Source organism: Scomber japonicus, chromosome 12 (genome assembly GCF_027409825.1).
Source record: "Scomber japonicus isolate fScoJap1 chromosome 12, fScoJap1.pri, whole genome shotgun sequence".
NCBI classification, from domain to species: Eukaryota; Metazoa; Chordata; class Actinopteri; order Scombriformes; family Scombridae; genus Scomber; species Scomber japonicus.
Window position 1 is genome coordinate 17,997,065 of NC_070589.1, and position 20,101 is coordinate 18,017,165.

A 20,101-nucleotide genomic window follows, 5' to 3' on the forward strand; every position below is an offset into this window, starting at 1 on the left:
GCTATCTGAATTGTTCAGACACAGGTGTCAACAGCCCACACATCAGACTGTTTTATTTCATACCGCAATAAAAAAGTATGACTCCAGCAGATCATTTTCATATATTATAATACAGATGCAGAATTGAAAGTTTATTCTTTAAACAGCCTAGTATTTTACAAGAAATAGATAACTACTTGGAACTTTTGAACATGTCCTTAAAACAGGACATAAGTGGGCACGAATCCTTGGGCTTTACTTTGCCATCATTATCCATGAACACCCAGCAGAAAACAGGGAGGGGAAAGAGAAAAGGAGGGGGGATTAAAGTGTGGGGGATAAATTTCAATAAATAAAACAAAATCAATGGATATAATCTCTATAACCTTTCCCATAATAACCCAACCACCCCACCCATTTATCCACACTCCAAAAAAATCCCATAGGATGTAGGCCAAATTTGAATTTGGTCATAACTGTGAATTTTCTACAACAGGACATGATTCAGGACTGAGCAGTGGATGCCAAACGGACATCAATGCCTTCTGCTTTCTCCAGAAACTTAAGTTCATTTGGCGATCGTTTGTACGGTTGGATGTTTCAATGACCAGTTTCCATTTCTCTTTCTCTCTCTCAAAGGATTTTATCAGATTAGGGGGGAAACAAACCCTGCCTTAGAGACGACTGTTTGTTTACAATTTAGAATTTATGAGAGATTATGAGAGATTACCAGGGAATGCCTGATAAGTGGGCAACCGAAAAATAAAGGTGAAAAGACGTGGAAGCAGTCAGGGGGCCGGGCAGGGGTTTGGGTAAAACAGCTGCTGTTCAAATTGGATACAGTCAGTTGGGGTTTGCTTGGTTGCAGTCCCTTAAAAGTCCTCCAAAGTCTCAATCTCTCCCATATTCAATCTCTCAGATGACGCGTTCACAGAAAAACCTGAAAAAGAAAAAAAAATGCATTTAATGGATGCGATATGAGTGTTGGGTGGATACGCTCTTTAGATTTGGCAGATGGATGTTTGCTCTCACCAAGAAGGCTCGGGTCCGCGCGGACCATCTTCTGCTTCTTTTTCTTCTTCCCTGAGGTGACAGTTTCAAAGCGCTGCTGCTGGCCACTTGTATGGTTGGACTGGTAGAGCGATGAAGATCCTGTTCCACCCCATACAGAATCCTTGGAAAGAGAGAAATGTGAATTTAAAAGACGCTTTGATCTCTGACACCAGAAAATCCAGACACTTGATATAGAGTGGCCCCACTATACTTGGATTTTGACTTAAACCAGATTGGTTTTGTCAAAGGACATAAAAGTCTTTTAAGTTGTCTCATATTGTTAAATGCATGTTAAATGATCATTAATTTCTGGAGATGCCTGATTTGTAAATTACATCTAAAATCTTTAAAATAATACAAATTAAAATTAATGTATTGCTGCCTCAATTTTTAAAACAGTTGCTTGGACAATTAAATTCATAACAAGTAAGCTATAATTTATAATTTAAGAATTTATAGATTTAAGTGTTGTAATGAACACCCTGTATTGTTGTACATTGTGAAAAACATTCAAACTTCCCTTTATTGGAAGGGAAATTCTGGTTTGGCGTTTAACATTATGTTATGACAATATTTAAGGGAAGAAAATGTCCTCAGTTTATCAAAGTACAGCTTGGGTCAAGCTTAATGGCTGCAGTGTTGATGGTTTAAGAGACAAAGCAGCTGACTCAGTCCAGACAGTCAGAATATTTCACATAGTTAAATTTTTGGTATGTTCGATAGAAAGTGATGATATATGGACACAAGCATTAAGAAGGAAAGAGTCAGCAGTCCACAGACAGTTTTAGGGACTGAGCCAGATGGTGATGAGGGAGATTCAACAAGCCAGAAATGTAAACAACGACAGCACCCGCAGTGCGTGACAGCACTGGCTTCGTCAGAGGACTTGTTCTTATTGGTTTAAACATGTCAGGCAACAAACTATTTCTGGGGAGAAGAAGAGCAACATGTTGTGTCAAATAAGACCTGACACACAGGACCACGGCTGACTGGTACCACGTCAGTCTCGCTCACCTGCGGCTGTTTGAGAGCTTGCTGTTGGTTCTGCGGTGCCGGTTTCTGTTGGTTAGCGTTCTGTTTGGCACGACGTTCCAGGAACTGCTTGGCAAAGTCCTTGGCCTCGGGAGTGTCCCCCAGATAGGCCCTGACATAATCGTGCACCTCGTATGGAGAGTCCACTTCTTTCAGGAAGGATGCAAACGTCGGAACTGGCAGGGGAGCAGACGAAGAATATTTGTGAGTAGTTTGGCTTGCGGAGATGGTCAATCGATAGTGGTGGGTGGGTGCATCTGCAGCACATTTTTAAAAAGACCTACCATCCAGGTTGTTGGCTGTGTTGAGCGTGTGCAGAGTTTGCTCACACCACTGCATGAAGGTGTCCTGCTGGCTCTTATTGACCCCTTGGAACAACTTCAGCAGCTTCTCCTCCTCTTCTACCTTCTTGTTGGCTCGCCCACTCAAAGAGTTACTTTGTGTGCACAAACAAATGCAGAAAGCAGGTTAAAAAGAAGTTAGTGGGAGCTATGTATTACTAATATTGTCTGTGTGGTAAATTACAGGATATTTTTATATTTTGGCAGTACCTGAGGTTGGCATTGCCCTTGTTGTTTTTCTGAGCGTTGCTTTTCTTCGGTTGGGGAGGCTGCTGGACGGCCTCCTTCACAGCCTCATCCCAGAAACCCATATTAGAGTTGTGGGTGTCACCCCAGATGCTGCTGGGGTCCGAGCCCCAATTAGAGCAGGTGCTGGTGTTAACAGACCCCCACACGGAGCTGCTCAGACTTGTCTGTGAAGAGAGAGAGATGTTAATTACATGACACATGACTCTAGGACTGCAAGTAATGATTGAGTTTGATACTTGTTTAAATTTGATCTATTACTTTTGTCGTTTGGTCTATAAAATGTTGGAGAAAAATCAGTTTCCAATAGCCCAAGGTGATGTCTTTAAAAAATTGCTTTGTCCAACTAACAGTTCAAAAGATATTCAAATGACCATCACATGACAATAAGAAAAGCAGCAAATCTGTACAAGTTGTAACTAGGGGATGTTTTGCTTGTGATTGAAAAATGACTTAAATGACTAATCCAGTGTTTCCCTGTACCGACACACAGCACCGCTGCTACAAACATTTCTCGGGGAAACACTGCTAATCAATTATCTAAATTGTTGGTAATCCATTTCCTGTGAGTCCACTCATTCAGTCATTAATTCATACTTTCAGCACTACTTCCCTGGCTCACAAAGTATCATTTAAAAAAGAATAAAAATTGATATTATGGATTAGCTGACATTTTACCGTTTAAATGAGATAGATTTGGGAGCCAAAAAACCCCAAAACAAAACAAAACACCACAGGCCCATTAAATGTCTCTTCTCATAATTAACTGACAAGGACCGTCAAGTTTTCACATCCAAACTACGAAAGAAAGCTCCATTAAGTTTTTTTTCTCAACTATTAACACAGTTTTACAAGTCGTGTTGGACACACTGAATGTTCACACCCAGCTCTGTAGATTTTATCCTGTTTAGTCTACTAAGACACTTCCAGCATCATGCTGGCCACGTACAGTTCTGTTCTGCGTGCGGGGCTGCTGTGGAGCGATGGGGTGTGGCTGCTGCGGTGGCTGAGGCTGCTGCGGCGGCTCCTTCCTCTGTTTCATCTGCTGGGCTTCCTCCCTCTGAATCTCCAGCAATGACTTGGTAATAACTGGCTGTTTGGCCACATTGCCCCAACCAGACAGCTTGGCCTGGGGCTGCTGAGCCTGTTGCAGAGCCTGTTGCTGCTGCAGCTTCAGGAGCTCCTGCTGCTGACGTCGCTGCTGCGAGGAGGGGGGGGAGCAAAGAGGGATCAGGCTGACAACTACATACTGTGCATGAAAATGACATTGAGAAGTATTTTTATAATACACAACATGTACAAGGCTACTGACAGAACAAACACACACAACAACTACTTCTTGTCATACCTCTTCCCGCATCTGCCGTTCTCGCTCCTCCTCCAGTTTCTGGATCTCAGCCAATGACAGGGCAGTCTGGGCCTGGCTGAGTGCACTGCTTGACTGCTGGCCCCACTTTGATGACGATGGAAGCTATGAACACAGCAATGTGTTTTGTCTTTTTAACTTTTAATCCATTTCCTGTCATTTTTTGCCTACAAATGTTTTGTTTTTTACCTTCATTTGTGCGAGCTGCTGCTGCTGTTGCTGCTGCTGAAGTCGCCTGAGAGCCTCTTGTTGCTGCTGCCTCTGTCTCTGCAGCTCCTGCTGTCTTTGGGCCTCCTGCTCTCTCCTCTTTTGCTCCTCTTGTTGTTGCTGGGCCTGAAGAGCTGCCGCTGCAACAGCTGCCGCTTCTTCCTCTGCTCGCTTCTCCTCCTCACGCCTCCTTAATGCTTCAAGTTCCTCTTGCTTTCTGCGCTCCTCTTCCTGGTGAGGTAACAACATTGCACAGGGAAATTTAGGGAGATGTTTCACAAGTCCAGAAAGGGGTACAGTATCATGTTTACTCTGGTTTACCTGTTTGCGAAGGAACTCTTCCCGTCTCTTTCTCTCCTCCTCTTCTCTCCGCCTCTCCTCTAATCTGCGGAGAGCCTCTTCCTGTGCCAGTCGCTCCTCTTCTTCTTTTTGCCGGCGCTGCGCCTCTTCTTGCTCTCTCTGTCGCCTCAATGCCTCCTCCTACACATTTAAGTGGTCAGTCTCATTGTCATCAGAGAAAAGTGACTCACAAAGCTTGCACCAACAGTTCAATCTGAATGCTATTGTTCTAACACTCAACCTGTTTTTGTCGTGCCAGCTCCTCTTCCTCCAAGCGTTTACGTTCCTCCTCCTGTCGAGCCCTCAGGACCTCCTCCAGCCGTTTCCTCTCCTCTTCCTCCCTTTTGGCTCTCATTTCTGCTTCACGCCTGTCCAGCTCCAACTGATGGATGAGATAATGTGAATGTACCTACAGCATTATCTACATGTATGAAGTATATTTATGATTTTTACCCAGTTTCTGACTCTTACGAATGTCTCAAAAAGGTTCCATACAAGTACGATACTCATGAGTTACACACACTGAAGAAAACGTAAAAGTAATTTCTGGTTACCTTTGCAGACTTTGACTTTTCAAACTGTTGCATCTGCTCAATGGTTGGAGCCTGCGCCATGGAGTCTATTGGTAAATCCCATACACTGCTGCCATCCCACGCTGTTGAGAGGGCGAGAGTATGATGCATTACACTGCAGTAACATCATTTTGCTTTCATGTGATTGACAAACAAACTAAGCTTGAAACTCACTGCTCTGAGTAGCTTGTTGGAGGTTTGGTGTGCAGGAAGCCTGAGAGGTCGGGTTCTGCATTTCCCACACAGAACCAGAGTCTGGTACAGAAAGGGAACGTGTAACAGGAGGTAGAAGGCTCTCAGATGCTCTACAAAAAGGAAGCAAACACACAAATTAACATATGCAATGCTGTTAATGTCAAGACTTCCAAACGCTGAAGTATTGAGTCAGCACTGGTACAGAGGTAGGTACATAGAGCGTTATCAACCTTAGCTTGAGAGCCTGGTATTGCTGTAGAAGCAGGTTGATCTGCTGTTGATGTTGCTGTTGCTGCTGAAGAGGAGCTGAGCTGAGGGCTGCAGCTTTCTGCTGGGCCAAGGCCTGAGCATACTGCTGCCTGAGGGCAGGTAGACAAGAGGAGGAGAGGGAAGTTAAAAAGTGACTTACACATATTACATTTTTAAAAATGTAGATATTTACTGCAGCAGGTCTAGGATGTTACTATAAAATTCAGATTTCTAAGGTATCAGATATGACTCTACCTCAGGAGGTATTGATACTGGAGCTGCTGTAACTGGTAAAGGTTGAGAGCAGTGAGCTCCTGCTGCCTCTTCAACCTTTCTTGATCACCATCACCCTGCATCACAAGAGGAGAGGCTCAGAATGAACAGTACAAAAAAAGGCTACAAGCACATGATGTTGAGTAACAAGTAAATTTGAGCAGCTTTGAAAAACACATTTAGGGAAGAAAAAAGTGCAGTGTCCAGTTTTGAAAAGCTAACTGACCTTTCAAAATAAACTTAAGGCTGAGGTCTCTAATAAAGGTGCCTACTAAATATAAAACTCAAAGTAAAATATTGAATCAACGTTTTCTTTTCTTTACTCACAGCAATAAAGAACAGTTTGTTTTTAATTTGATACTGAAGTCTGCTGGTCATAGCCAAATAACTGATCACATTGTTAAAAAAAACAAATATTTGGTTGAAATGGTTACAATGGAAAATAAACCATGTCTTTAAAAATCCAGAAAGACAACTTCTATCATTAATCACAATATGATTACTCCATTTGTTGGTATTCTCTCTGGTTGTTTGCTGCTAGACATTCAAACGCTCACTTAATTCAAATGTATATTCAGTGTTTGCTTCAGGTCAAAGTTCATCGACCAAGATTCACATCATGAATTCTAGTCCAATTTCTGCCAGCATTTGCAGGAAGAGAGAAAAAAACCCTCCACAAAACCTAAATCAGAAGGAAGAGGGCTAATTCAGCACTGATGAGCTGACTCATGAAGGATTATAATACCAGTTGCAGATAAAAATTAATTGACTATCACACCATCTAGCGGCCATAGTTAGTATTAAACATTAGCACTGATTTATAATGCAAACTCTTGGATGTGATAAGGGGAATTTAACAGGCCACAATTCATAAAACAGGTACCTGTAGAGGTGGAGGTGCAGGGCCTGGAGTGAACGGTACCCTCCCCCATATCTTCATGATGTCTCCCAAGGCTTGAAAAACTTCATCACACCCTCTTTTGACTAAGAGAGACATTGTAAAGTAACCTGCCTGGAACCACTCAGCCATCTCCTGGTTACTGAATGGACCTGAGCACAAAAAAAGGAGCAGAAGAGATTCAGAGGGAGAAGTGGAGCCATTACAGAAAATGAACCATAGTTTGAGCATATCAAATCTGTCACTTCTTCTCCCAGTCTCACCTTGTATCTCCCCTTGAGGGTCTTTGTAGAACCACTTGAGAGCAGCCTCGTGGGTGAGCGGCAGACCAGAGGGTTTTGGCTTCTCTGAAGTCTTTACTGCAAGTCTGTCATCATCCGCCACACCGTCCTGTAGGTATGCTACCATCTTCTCTGCCTCCTGAACAAAGATGCAGGCCATGACACAGAAAGGTTTGAGTATTTTATCTTCTTCTAATACTGTTTAAATCAATATGACCTAAAATAACAGGGCTGCCTCCTTTTTGTTTTATCAAGCAGTAGACAGACAGGAGAAACATGGGAGGGGGGGGGGGGGGGGGGGTGACATGCAGCAAAGGACCTCCGATCGGAACTCGAACCGGGGTCGGCTGCGCACATGGCATGTGCTCTAACCACTCCACCACCCGCATGCCAGGGCTGCCTCCTTTAAGCTGATGACTCATCTTAGTTGATAAGAGTGCACACAATTCTTTGACAGATTGTTTTATCGTCTTTTATGGGTAATTGACAGTTTGTCATTACTGGGAAAGGATATTTAACTAGTATCAAAATAGTGTTTATAATAAAAGCTTTCCTCTTTTGTGAGAGAAAAAAAAAAAGTCAAAAATACAGCATTCATTTGTAAAACAGCAGCAACATTTGAGCTTTTTTAATGTTAATAAATTAATGACCTAATAATTCAACTGAGGAAATCTGCTCCAAATCTAATCTAATCTAATTTTCAGCAGAGAACAGCCCCACGCCCTACTGCAACATTAAAATATTAAAAGTCTGCTAACGTACCTGCTCAAAGTGTTTCAGCCCCTCATCTTCATCCGTGTCATGTGTTACAGTGGTGGGCCTGCCTATAGGTGCCATCATGTTTGAAGGGAAGGGCAGCGGGTTGTTCATTGCCACAGGAATCTCCACAGGCTTCTGCTGCGGTAGCTGGACGGTGGATGATGGAGCAGACACTTCTGCATCAAACAGGAAATAGAAAAGTGGGATATTGAGAGGTTTTCCAGGTAGGTTGCAAAAAAAAAAAAAAAAGAGCACATTTTCAGTAAAATTAAAGAACCAAGTGTGACCTGCAAGGGTGGTAGAGATGTGTGTCCTGGGTAGGGACTCCAGCATGCTGTTAGACATGGGGACGTGCAGGGGGACTTTGCAGGGCTCTGGTGGTAGCTCCAGGGGTGGCTGCCGTTCAGCTGGCCTCTCAGACTCTTCTGTTCTGCGTGGCTGGCTCGGGGACAGAGACTTGGGAGGAGCCTGAGCCTCTGAGACTGGGGGAGCAACAGGTGCAGCCTCCTCTGACACTCTGGCAAACTCTGAAATAACAATAGTAATAGAGATGAGATGGGCTCATACTACAGTGACTCTTTGTAGCTACCACAAAGTATTTATTTGCTGTTATTGGTGATACTGCAGTAATTGACCATGAACACGGGAGAGAAGCTTTCCCACATCTCACACTGTGAACTGGACTTATCCTTTATGGGATGTTAAACAAAGTCAGGCCCTTGTCTGTGATTTGCACTAATATGCTCTGTTTCCTTCATCAAGCTTTAATTGCCTTGAAATTGCTGTGGGTAATTTTCCATTTTATTATTGTGGTCAGTCAACTGCTGGGAAAGGTTTTGTGTGTGCACTTGATGTCAAAGACACAAAAATGTTAAGTGAGTAAAATTACAAGCAATAAAACTTTTCCTCAAATAAGATTTGTAATTTATTTAAATGTTGTGTGGTCTTTTTATGTTGAATTTAAGTAATGAGATTATACTGCATAGAAACATTATTTGGGCCAATTAAAATCTTCAATTTAAAACATTAAAACATTTTAAATGGCACAATCCACATGAATGAGATCACCATTTAACTGGAAGACCCACATTTAAAAAACAAACAAAACAGTGTCAGTAAGTTTATACATTTCTCAGCATGACAATGACACAGCAGCTGTGGTGTTTCTCTGGAGCTGAACTGACCATAATGTAGACTGAAGGCTACATTGAAACTGATTTTCTACTGAGGTCAACAGTGGTATTGCACAGTATGTACAATTAAAGGCAATCATTTTAAGACAAAATACTAATTCCTTTCTATGTTCTCTTTGATTTCATATCCAGATGCGTCTTTAAAGCTATTAAAAATTCATCACAGAAATAAATTCAGCACTCGGATTATCAGAGACCAACCTTTTCTGTCTGCCTCTCTCTTGGCTTCTGTTTCTGTCTCTTTGGTCTCCTTACGCTGACTGTCTTCTTCCTCCAGACCCTCTTCACACTCTTCCAAGGGTCTGAAGTCAAGCTCTGCCTCCTCAAGAATGGGCTCCTTGGAGGCTTTCTGATAAAACAAACAAACAAACAAACAACACAATTACACTCTGTTTTCCAGTAGGCTGGTTACTAATCAAATGATCTGCTCTGTAATATCTAGTGATGATGAGACATTTATTTGTCTAATGGTTTTTATGTGAAATCCTTCATTATCTCCTCTTGCCTTGAGTGAGAGAAAGGCCCCTGAAGAGTCGAAGGTGCCTGCCTCCTCGTCTGCGTCCTCCAGACACCACTCTGGCAGGCTGTCCCTCTCGTCCTCCAGGCTGCCACTGCCTGACCGTGGCCTCCTGTATCCACGCTCGTCTTCTCTTGCATCAAATGGGAAACGGCGACGCTGATCTGGGTGTTCCCGCCACCCTGCTGACCGAGGCCCATCTGGGGAAGAAAGGAAATTAGTTACACACACACTAATCACAATCCCTTGATATAGCTTGGCTTCTTCAAGATTGACAGATTATATGTTATAATATTGCGATAGTCAAGCTAAGACTATCACTAAGCCACAATACAGACTGAGAAGTGGAACTGGAGAGTACCCCTGAATTGAAGTTGGACGTAGGGGATAGTTTAAATTTTCCTGTGAACAGACCACAAAACAGTTTGTAGGCTGTGAAACAAAAGTACACTATTCCAAAACAGGAATACAACACACGGCAGCGCATCACAAATACATTTATCCAAAGATAATTTATCAAAGATAAATGTATTGATGATGCGGTCAGTGCAGTGCCCACCTGGGCTTGGGGGGCACCACCGGTCACTGTCCCGTCGACAACCAGCCAGGCGCCAGCCCCCCTCATCATCCTCACCATTCTGATCATCACGAGATGTACGCCAGTTCTCACTCTCTGAACGCGTGAAGTCGTGCTTCCTCGGTAGGCCGGTCACACCGTCCTCGTAGTTGCTTCGAACTGCAAAGAGTGCAAAGGTGATTACTATCGGTCATATAACTCACATTAACGAGCGCATTTTATGCAGCCAATCATCATCAGAATATAATTTGCATAATTTACACCTACGAACAAATCATGACTGTCTATATGTCAATGATTAAACTTGGTCAAAGGTAAACTTACTGTGATTCATCTGAAAATGTCCTGGAACGCCATCTAGGCCTGCAAAGGTGACACAGAGCAACAAGTAGATAAGGCAGTGCATTAGCCAACAGTATGTCATGTATTGATTATTTGAGCAACAGATTTTAACACTAACCTGGGTCTTTTCGACCTGGCTTTTCAAACCTTCTATCTCCCCTGGTGAGAAAAAAAAGCATCTATTATGTGAGGTCATGACAAAAAGACATGATATCAAAAGCTCATACTGCACATTTGTAAATTGTCTCAAGGATTGTTTTTTTTTTTTTTTTTTAGGTGACAATGTGTCACAAAAGTAGTGACAAAACTTACAGAGGTCTGGAAGGGTCACTGAGGGAAGGAAAACCCAAACTGATTTGTGTGCATGATTTAATAATTCATGTTCTTGAGTTACTACTTTACGCTCTCAATTTAATATCTTATTATTTATATTACACTTCCTCTGCTCTTGGGGAGGGCAGCCGACACCTTTGGTGCTGCGTATTCAGTCAACTGAAAGTTTGAAGGGGGCGACAATGAGGATGAAGACATTTAGGAGGCACCCTACAATTCTGAAGCTCAAGATTTTATGAACCGGATGACATTTACAGTATCCAAGTTTTTATGAATTTTCCTGTGAAATACATTTAATGGCTCTCAATTTTTTTTTTTTTTTTTTTTAAATCTGCATGACATGTCCTGGACTTCATACTAACTTGAAAACACAAAAGGATATGTTATTACCTTTCTTCCCAGCTCTGGGAGCGATGCATCTCCCTACCTCCACGGCCAAACCCTTCCACATCATCAAAACTTCTTTGGTAAAACCCTCCATCTCCTCTTCCCCGGCCTGAAAACAATCATAGTTGGACATCAGATCTGTGTGCAACTTTGCAGCATAAAGCAGCCTTTGGGAAGGACGTTAAAAGTGATTAAAAGGACAAACATGTCTGACCGCTGACTGAGTGTTGCTCAGACCATTATCAGAAAATTTAGACCCAACTTCTGCAGCTTTTTGTTACAGGTGCTTAGATGAGTAAATTTGTGTTACTAGTGCTCTATATATTCTTTATCTTTAGTTTTTGACAAACACACAAGTATAAATGAACTGCCAACACCCATTGAACATATCTGCTGAATTATTGTACCATCCTTCTTTCTCTCTTTGTTCATAAGGTGCAGAATTAACCAGCTTCTGTATTTTCTGGCCCCTCCACGATGCTATCTTGCAATATAGGGTGTCCACAAAGTCTCTTTACAATTTAAAAAAATTATTACAAAAGCAATTGATGAGATATGTTAATCAGATTTGTTATATATACTCAGTGGTTATCAAAGATTTTAAATCACAATGCATTTGTGTATCGTGTATGGAACTAATGGTGCCCATAGAAGTGTATTAAATGATTACATTTCCACAGATTTGTCTATTCATTTGCTTTTGTAATAAATGTGTTAAATTGTAAAGAGACTTTATGGACACCCTGTAGTTACAGTGCAGTTTGACTGAAGTATGTTTTTTCCCCCAACACTGTATTTATTGAAAGTTTTTCAAAATAAGTAAGCGTACATCACATACATACACATCATATCAACATATACAAACTGGATCAACATTACAAAGAACAACGAGCATCTTCTCAGACAAGTACAATTATAGATATGAAGGACAATTAGGGGTTTTTCTTTTCTCAATTTCAGCACAAATTTAGTTCAGAAAAATCAGTTTTATTCACTCTCTACATCCTCTGTTACACCCAAACTTTTTATAAACACAATAAGATCCCCATATTTTTTTCAAACAAACCATGCCTCCCTTTTTGTATGTTATTTTTTAAAGAGGCATGGTCAAAAGCATTTGCCTGGCCCAAAATGTAATACTTGGACTAGAAGTTTTTTTTCCAAAAACATTACAATTGATCTCTTAGCATGCAGAAGACAAATATTTATCAGTGTTTGTTCACGCTTAAGGAACTTGTGATCTCTTGGATATAGTCCTAAAATAAAGAAACCAGGGTCCATAGGAATGTCTTTTGATGTAATCTTCTGTATTACTCATTTAACCTCCCACCAAAAATAATGTACATTGCAACATTGCCATACAATGAAAAAACATACCTTTTATGTCATAACATTTTACACATAAATCTGGAATATTACAATCATATTTATTTAAGTTAACTGGTGTAGTATATGTCCTTATTAACCATTTGTACTGTAGCAATCTCAATCTGGAGTTAATTGTTTGGGTGTGGGCCTTAATACCCACCCACTCTTTTGGTGAAATATCCAATTCCAGGTCTTCCCTCAATGCATTTCCTTTTGTAATCAGAGTTCTTGGATGAATTGGATAATAACAAATAGTATAATTCCGATATAGCACCTTTACTTAGGCTGTCTTTAGATATCAATTTTTCCAAGTTTGATGTGAAGGGTTTTGTTAGGAAGACCATCTTGACTCTTTCTAATGAAGCTTCAGAGTTGAAAAAACTGTCTACTTCCTGTTTATAATAAATCCCCCTCTGACAAGCCTTTGCATTTCATTATCCATTTGGGTATTTCAGAAAAGTTTCTGTAAATGACATGACTGTCCCACATGGTCAGGTAACCGTTTATTTGAGCATATTGTAAATCTTGTTTAAATTCAAAGTCTATCTAAAGCTGGGCAATATGGACAAAATCAAATACCATGATATTTTTGACCAAATACCTCAAAATCAATGTTGCAACAATATTGTGGGATGAATATTCCGGCTTTCACAAAACATTTATACAATGAGATTTTTGATAATCATCAGTAATGTGGACGTAATGACTAAGTGGGTAAAGGAAAATAATGAAAAAGCTGGAACAGTCTGCCGAGTTCAGCAACGTACATAATTTTACTGTAACGTAGTTTTAAAACCAGGGAAAGACAACACTTATGTAATATCATGATATCGATGCAATATCTATATAATATCGATATATTACCAAGTGCTAACTCTATCCATAGCTTGGACATAAAGCTGAGCATGTGAGCATATGCTCTGGGAATCAAATGGCGCTTTTCCACGACCTAGTTCCAGCACTACTCGGCTCGACTCGACACGGTTCCAGGAACGACCTTTTCCATTACAAAAAGGTACCTACTCAATGTGGGCGGGGTCGTCATAGCACGGCTCCGCGATACTGCTGTGACTTTGTTTTATACGCGGCCCAAACACATAGTCGGCCAAAACACTAAGTTGCCAGTAGGGTTGGATTACGGGTTAGATAACATTTCTTTGACTTTTACTGTTTCATTACAATAAATAAATTCAAAGTCTTGGACTTTCTGTCTCATCTTCACATCATTGACATAATGTGCTGTCACTGTGAAGGCCAACTCATGGACTGCTGACACAAACAAGTCATGTGTGTGCAATAGTAAACAGAGCTGCAGCGTGATAGCTTTCCGGAGTTGTAAAATCCAGTCTGTGAATGTTACAAACTGCTGTGCGGCATTTCTCTGATCAGCCTTTGAACAGTCCCTTGTATTGTTTTTCAGTCTGAATGCAGCTGAAGAGTTTCTGTATGTTTTCTGAACAACAAGAAAAAGCAACAGCTTATTGACAACAGGAATACAGTAACTTGCATACATAGACTGTGTGACACGGCTTGGTATCCCTGGCTAGTGCGAGGTACTAGTGCTGGCTGATGACACACTTGTGGTGAGAGACTGATGCCATGCTGCCATAAATGTTTGGCAAAATCTAATGTGCAACCTGACTTACGGGTAATTAGCTTCCCACATGCATTACATGTTGCCTCATGTTTTCTTTACTATAGTCCAACCACACTTTAAAGTGTTAACAGCAATCTTTCACTCACTACTGTTGTGATGTTACCCATCCATGCTCGTATGTAAACAAACCATTACGCTATTGTGTTGAAACATGACACAGATAGGTCCTGGCAGATGTGTAGTGCGTTTAGGAAACAATAAGCAGAATAAAAATTTTAATTTCTTAATGATTTCTTTGGAATCTGAATTTTGGAAGTGGTTCTCGTTGCTTAACCCCAGTAGTCACCAGAAAATAGAGAACAGAACCTTTAACAGTGAAGAAAACTATGAAAAATTAGTAGCTTAAACAATTACATTTTCCTCCCAGTAGCCTCTTGGCTAAGACGCATATTATTAAACCTGCCATGGATGTCTGTTGCATGCCATACTCCTCTCTCCCTCTCCACTTTCATAAATCAAATAGGTTTTTTCTTAAATGCAGAAAACCAAGAAGAAAAAAATATCTTTTGTCAAAGATTTGGTAAGTAAAATGTTTGACATCAAAGAGTAACATCCAGCATTTTTGCGTGGCCCAGGAATAAGGATTAATTTATCTTCTGTGGCAGTTAGCACAACACACATACCCACTGATAACAGTGTTGCTATATGCTGAGCTTCTATAAACAATGCAGGACTGCATAACCACAACCTAACCACCATCAACAACACCTATGTTACAGCAAAGCCAACATGGTATACAACTTTAATTAATATATGGATGTATGCAAGTGTGTAGCTGAGTGTGTACATGCAAAAAGTACTCTGGTTTCAAACAGGGTTTTCCATATTTAAGGCACAACAATATGAGTTCAAGCAGCTGGGGAAGGGTATGCTGAGTAAGCACAAAACCTACACTGTGCTAATGTTACACCCCTTGTCTCAAGCTGTAGCCAAATTGGTGGGATTCTTCAAAGGCATCTTAACTATCTGCAGTTGTTGTGACTCTTCGAAAGCGGCACAGACAGAACAGTCTACTAAAAGAAGAAGGCTAATTTCAAAATGAAATCTGCTCTAATGCAACTGTGTCAACTCCACCTGCAGCTTCTTATCCTTAAAATCACATAGGAAAACATTAGTGTATTATTCTCGATGAGCTCTTACCTCTACCCCTTGAGGTACTTCGGCCCCGTGGTGCCCCTACTATTGGACCACCTCCTCGCCCTGTCAGCCGAAGTACTGCTGCACTGTTTACAGACATGGAAAAATTTCTCTGCAAATATAAATGGGGAGAGGACGAAGGGGGAGATACAAATGTTTAGCTTTCTTTTATACACCTGCAACGTGTTTGCCTAAATTACAAAAGTAATAAGCATTGGGCTTGTTGATAAGTCAGAAATGGTTTCTGGTCTTATGACTTCTCACCCAGATAGTGACATGTTATCATGAAAAGTATTCCTACCTGTTCCTCCTCTGTAAAAGACACAAGCGCCAAAGGCATCAAGGGCTCCTCTTGCAATATGGGCAGGAACTCCTTATCATGTAAGTCTATAGGGATCTATGGGGGGGAATCACAGGCTTCACTATAAAAGATGCATGAAGCTTTGAAACAATGTGTTATAACAAATCAAATAAGGAATTTTTAAATTTAATCTCAGCTGTTACATAATTTGTATGCAAATCATGTTGACTGCAAAGCTGCATCAACAGCTAAGATGCAGATGTTTTACCCACCTTGTTATCCTTTATATAAAGTGCTAACATTTCTTCTCTCCCGTAGCGATAGTCTGCGAGTTTATACTTTGGCAATGCAGGTGAGAGGGGCGGAGAGGCAACTATGCCGCCGCTGCTTCCACCGCCGCCGCTACCACCACTGCCTCCACCTCCAGACAGGGCACGGAGCCTGCAGACAAAGAAAGGTTAGTAGAAGTAAAGGGGACAGAGGAAGGGGAGACAAAATGAAAGCTGAGGTTGCAATTGGCCTGTCTGAGCATGTCTGAAAACGCTGCACTGGCCCCCCCAAAAAAGAAAACCAGTTTCACAACCTACAAATCACTTCGCACAGACTTATCATAAATTCATGCAATTTATTAAGTTACCATTCTGGTCCAAAGTTAAGTGTCTGGGTTTCGGCCATTCTTCCTTGAAATTCTACAAATATGACAAGGGAGAGAAATAAAACATTAGTATCAGTGTATATCAGTAAATCTGTATGTCAGTAATGTTATAGTACATCAATTCTTCTGTAGAAAAAACAAATTAAGTGAAAGAATATACATGTATTATCATTGCAGATTTTTTTTTCTCCAAATTGCACAAAAAGGAAAAATACTATACAATGACTTTTACAGACTGCTGTTCTTATCAAACATTTACCAAGTTTAGAGGTCTGTATATTTATTTTTATTCATTTACTGATTATGCAAGGGTTAGTTATATTAGAGTATGTTTTGACTGGGAAGGTTATTGCAATTTGAATGAATAAACAATTTAACTGGAGTGCTGTCCTGCTACTGATTTTGGATTTTAAGGATTAAGCACTAGTCTATACATGCCAAGGTTGAAATATGTTGAAATGAGGATGACTAAATGCAATCATTTTTTAAATTCCCTAACACATTTAAATAAACTTACATCTACAACATCATCTTACCTATGTCGAATTATTACTGTGGTTAATCAAAGTGTTTCATTTCACCTACCACATCTGCTAAAAGAATATGGAAAAATCCTACAGATTTTGTCACTTGCTTTAATCCTCAGTATATACACCCCACCCCACTAGCACACAACCAGTGTACAATTTCCATCTGCTAAAGCTATTTTAGGAAGTCTCCCAGACTGTGAGTAGAGTATGTTAGACACCTGTAATTGACAACGGAGGTGGTCTTAACTTCAGCAAATTAAATAACTACGGAAACATGATTATGTTATGCCAAAAACATTAGCTGTTTGTTGATGTTTGTCTCTCCACTGCCAAGACTTTACATGTCATTAGGGCTTCAAAGCAAGGATTTCATGTCACAAGCCTTCCTAAAATATCGGGTACAAAAGGCAACAGTGGATCCACAATAACCACCGACCATATGGAAACCCGGATAAGCCACGTGTAAGTTGGTGCTTAAAGCAATAAATGCAGCAGCTCAGCCCAAATTAACCACATTGTGGCAAATCTGCAGCAGGCATCGCACATAAGTCGATGTTAAAGCAAACTGAAACTACTGGCTAAATTTACATAACTTTATGTCTTAATGGGTACGATTAAACGTGCCAAACCTCGTCATATCAAATGGTGTCTCACAACAACACAACTTTTTTTTATCATCTTAGTTAAGTCAAACTTACATTTGAGATATAAAAAACTGCTCAAGTCTGCGGAAAAACGTCCCTAAGTTGTTTGAAAGTTTGACTGTTACGTTGTTTAAACCGATGAGTGTTGCCGTGTAGTGTTTCAGCTTTAATCCATCAGGAAAAGCAGGGAAATGCATAGCCAAATAACATTCATAAACACTCATCTTGCTGTTATTAAATCACACCCAAGCTGAAGAGTGTCACTCCACTGATAATAATGTTTTAAATGCTCACTAGGAGCCGTGCTGGTCGCTCGGAGAGGTGAAGTGGAAACCATCCTGTTAGCCCATGAAACGTTAGCAAGCCAACAAGTAACACTGTTAATACAGCTATACACCGCTTATTACCAACTGACATTAGCTAACATATTCCCACACAGTTAAAGAGCGATAATAGAGTTTTAGTGTTGTTGAAAGACGGCAATAGAGTTGTAGTTAAAGGGCTTCTTTGCTCCATGCTGGTATTTTCGCTAGCAAGCTAACTGCAGTTGGACTAACAAGCTAGTCAGCAGCAGCGTTTCAGCCCAGTGTCGCTAAAATATACCTGACACACATTTATCTCGATGAGCATAGCTCCTCGGACGTGTTGTCACATATTTGCTACACTCATGTAATGTAACACGTCTCTGGCAGAAGTTAATCCCTAACCCTTTAACACTTGTAGCTAGCGCGCTAACAGGATAAGCTAACTAGCTACACGCGGCCTTCCACAACAAGATTTCCTCGTCCAGCCGCCCCGCATGTCACTCGGCCCGGGCACGCAGAGCCACTAGAGCCCGGTGCTGCAAGGCCTAAACATACATGGTGGTTCAACCTGCTGTCCTGAAGCTCCACTCAGCTAATCACAATATGACTCTTTGAAATGGCACCGTACGTAAATGTCGGATTTTTTCTTTGCTAGTGTATTAAACTTTGGCTGTCTTACCTCTGCTTGTTCTGACAGCACAAGGTTTGTATGCGAGTTGTGTGGCTGTGGCTCTCTCTCTCTCTCTTTCTCTCTCTCTCTCTTTCTCAATGTCTCTCTCTCTCAATATCTCTCTCTCTCTCTCTCTTCGTTTTTCCACAAGATGGCTGAGTGTCAGTCACATGACAGAAGATAAAACCCGTATGGCCGTAGAGAGATTTGCTGACTGGTACGTATTGTACAGAAATTCATATATAGCAAAGGTGAATACAACCACTTTGTTTATTTATTGTTTAATTATTATGGTGTGCACACTACAACCTTTTCCGCCAATGTGATGGAAAAAAGATCCTGTAAGTCAAAATAATGAGAAACTTTTCAACGTAAGGACTTAGTATCTCAAAATAATAATATACTATCTCAAAATAATGACATAGTTTGAGATAGTGTCTCATTATTTTAAGATATTTTGAGATAGTGTCATTATTTTGAGTTGCTAAGTCATTTGAGATACCATGTCATTGTTTGAGATAAGTTATTATTTTGAATTAAGTTATTATTTTAGGATACTAAGTCATTTTTGAGTTGCTAAGTCATAATTTTGAGATATTAAATCATAATTTTGAGATACTAAGTCATTTTTGAGTTGCTAAGTTATTATTTTGAGATACTAAGTTATTATTTTGAGATACTAAGTTATTATTTGGAGTGGCTGAGATAGATTCACCGGTTCACGACCAGTTCAATTATGCCAGATTACTGCAGTTGTTCAATCTCTGCATGTAATTATTATGTTAATTAGTGCTCTGGTAGTTACCAGCTATGTACAATGTAAAATCCTCAAAGTGGTTGCTTTTTAATGACATATCTGGGGAAATCTGTATTTTTCTACTGTGCACCTTGGGCATGGAATAATCTCCAAAAAGATAATAAATATTTAGGCTATATCTATTGATGTAGTGAAGGGCATCATTAAGACTGTGGTGATGGAGGCCTGTAGTTGTTTGTCTTAAGAGGCCACAGTGTTTGAATAGCTGTTTGTCTGTTTTATTGTGATCTTTTGTGTATTGTATATGTTGCATGTTGGAATTTTGTACAGTTGCTACTTTGGTCCAGTCTCTGTTGTAAAAGAGATGTTTCATCTCAATTGGACTTTTTAGTGAAATAAAGGTAAAATAAAATGAATAAAAATTGAAATAATGTTACTAACTACTGACTAAGTCTTGGTAATAATAATATCCACACACTTCTTCCAACACATATACTGGCTTCGCTCGCCTCAGTTTGACTCGGTGCATTAGCCCAGTGCAGCAGGGATTTGCATCACTAACCAGACCAAGCAGGCAACTGCGCCAAAGCCCTAAAGTCATAGGGACTCTAAGACTTCTTTTATTTAATTTGTTTGATTTTCATGCACATGTATATTTTAAAGTGCCCAGTCAATATACACAGGCAGTGTGCCAAGAAGGCCCCTAGGATTATTTAAAACCTGAGCAACACCAACAATAGACTGTTTCGGTTGCTACTGTCTGGCAAGCTGCACTGCAGCTTTTTCCACCAGACCACCATGCTATGAACGAACACTGATGGCGTGAAGCCTGCCTGATGTCACACACACATACACTATATTGCCAATTGGCTCACCTGCCTTGATTCACATATGAACTTAAGTAACATCCCATTCTTAATCCATAGTGTTTAATATGA

At 40.5% G+C, this 20,101-nt stretch overlaps 1 protein-coding gene across 2 annotated transcripts; it reads right to left on the reverse strand.

Moving 5' to 3' along the window:
- Positions 1–118: 118 nt before the first annotated feature.
- Positions 119–18,481, reverse strand: gigyf2 (GRB10 interacting GYF protein 2). 2 transcript variants are annotated; one of them, XM_053330299.1, is made up of 28 exons: positions 18,416–18,481; positions 16,240–16,291; positions 15,875–16,043; positions 15,603–15,698; positions 15,305–15,413; positions 11,143–11,248; positions 10,538–10,578; positions 10,402–10,440; positions 10,135–10,236; positions 9,489–9,700; positions 9,185–9,332; positions 8,078–8,317; positions 7,794–7,966; positions 7,014–7,170; positions 6,736–6,902; positions 5,835–5,929; positions 5,561–5,689; positions 5,310–5,440; positions 5,118–5,218; positions 4,805–4,945; positions 4,207–4,704; positions 4,000–4,122; positions 3,601–3,852; positions 2,616–2,818; positions 2,349–2,500; positions 2,047–2,240; positions 1,012–1,153; positions 119–919 (listed from the first exon to the last, which is right to left on the reverse strand). In XM_053330299.1, exons 2-28 carry the CDS (start codon positions 16,275–16,277, stop codon positions 852–854), a joined length of 4,026 nt encoding a protein of 1,341 aa, XP_053186274.1. In that variant the 5' UTR covers positions 16,278–16,291; positions 18,416–18,481; the 3' UTR covers positions 119–851. The 2 variants fall into 2 exon arrangements, with proteins under 2 accessions (XP_053186274.1, XP_053186276.1); XM_053330301.1 differs by lacking the exon at positions 18,416–18,481 and having other exon boundaries at positions 4,207–4,455; positions 4,546–4,704.
- Between the last annotated feature and the right edge of the window lie 1,620 nt (positions 18,482–20,101).

Coding starts and splice junctions, on each gene's coding strand:
- gigyf2 (XM_053330299.1), bottom strand. CDS start 16,277: ATGGCCGAAACCCAGACACTTAACTTTGGACCAGAATG. Junction 7,967..8,077: donor CATCTCTACCACCCTTGCAG/GTCACACTTGGT, acceptor TGTTTGATGCAG/AAGTGTCTGCTCCATCATCC. Junction 5,690..5,834: donor CAGTATCAATACCTCCTGAG/GTAGAGTCATAT, acceptor ACCTGCCCTCAG/GCAGCAGTATGCTCAGGCCT.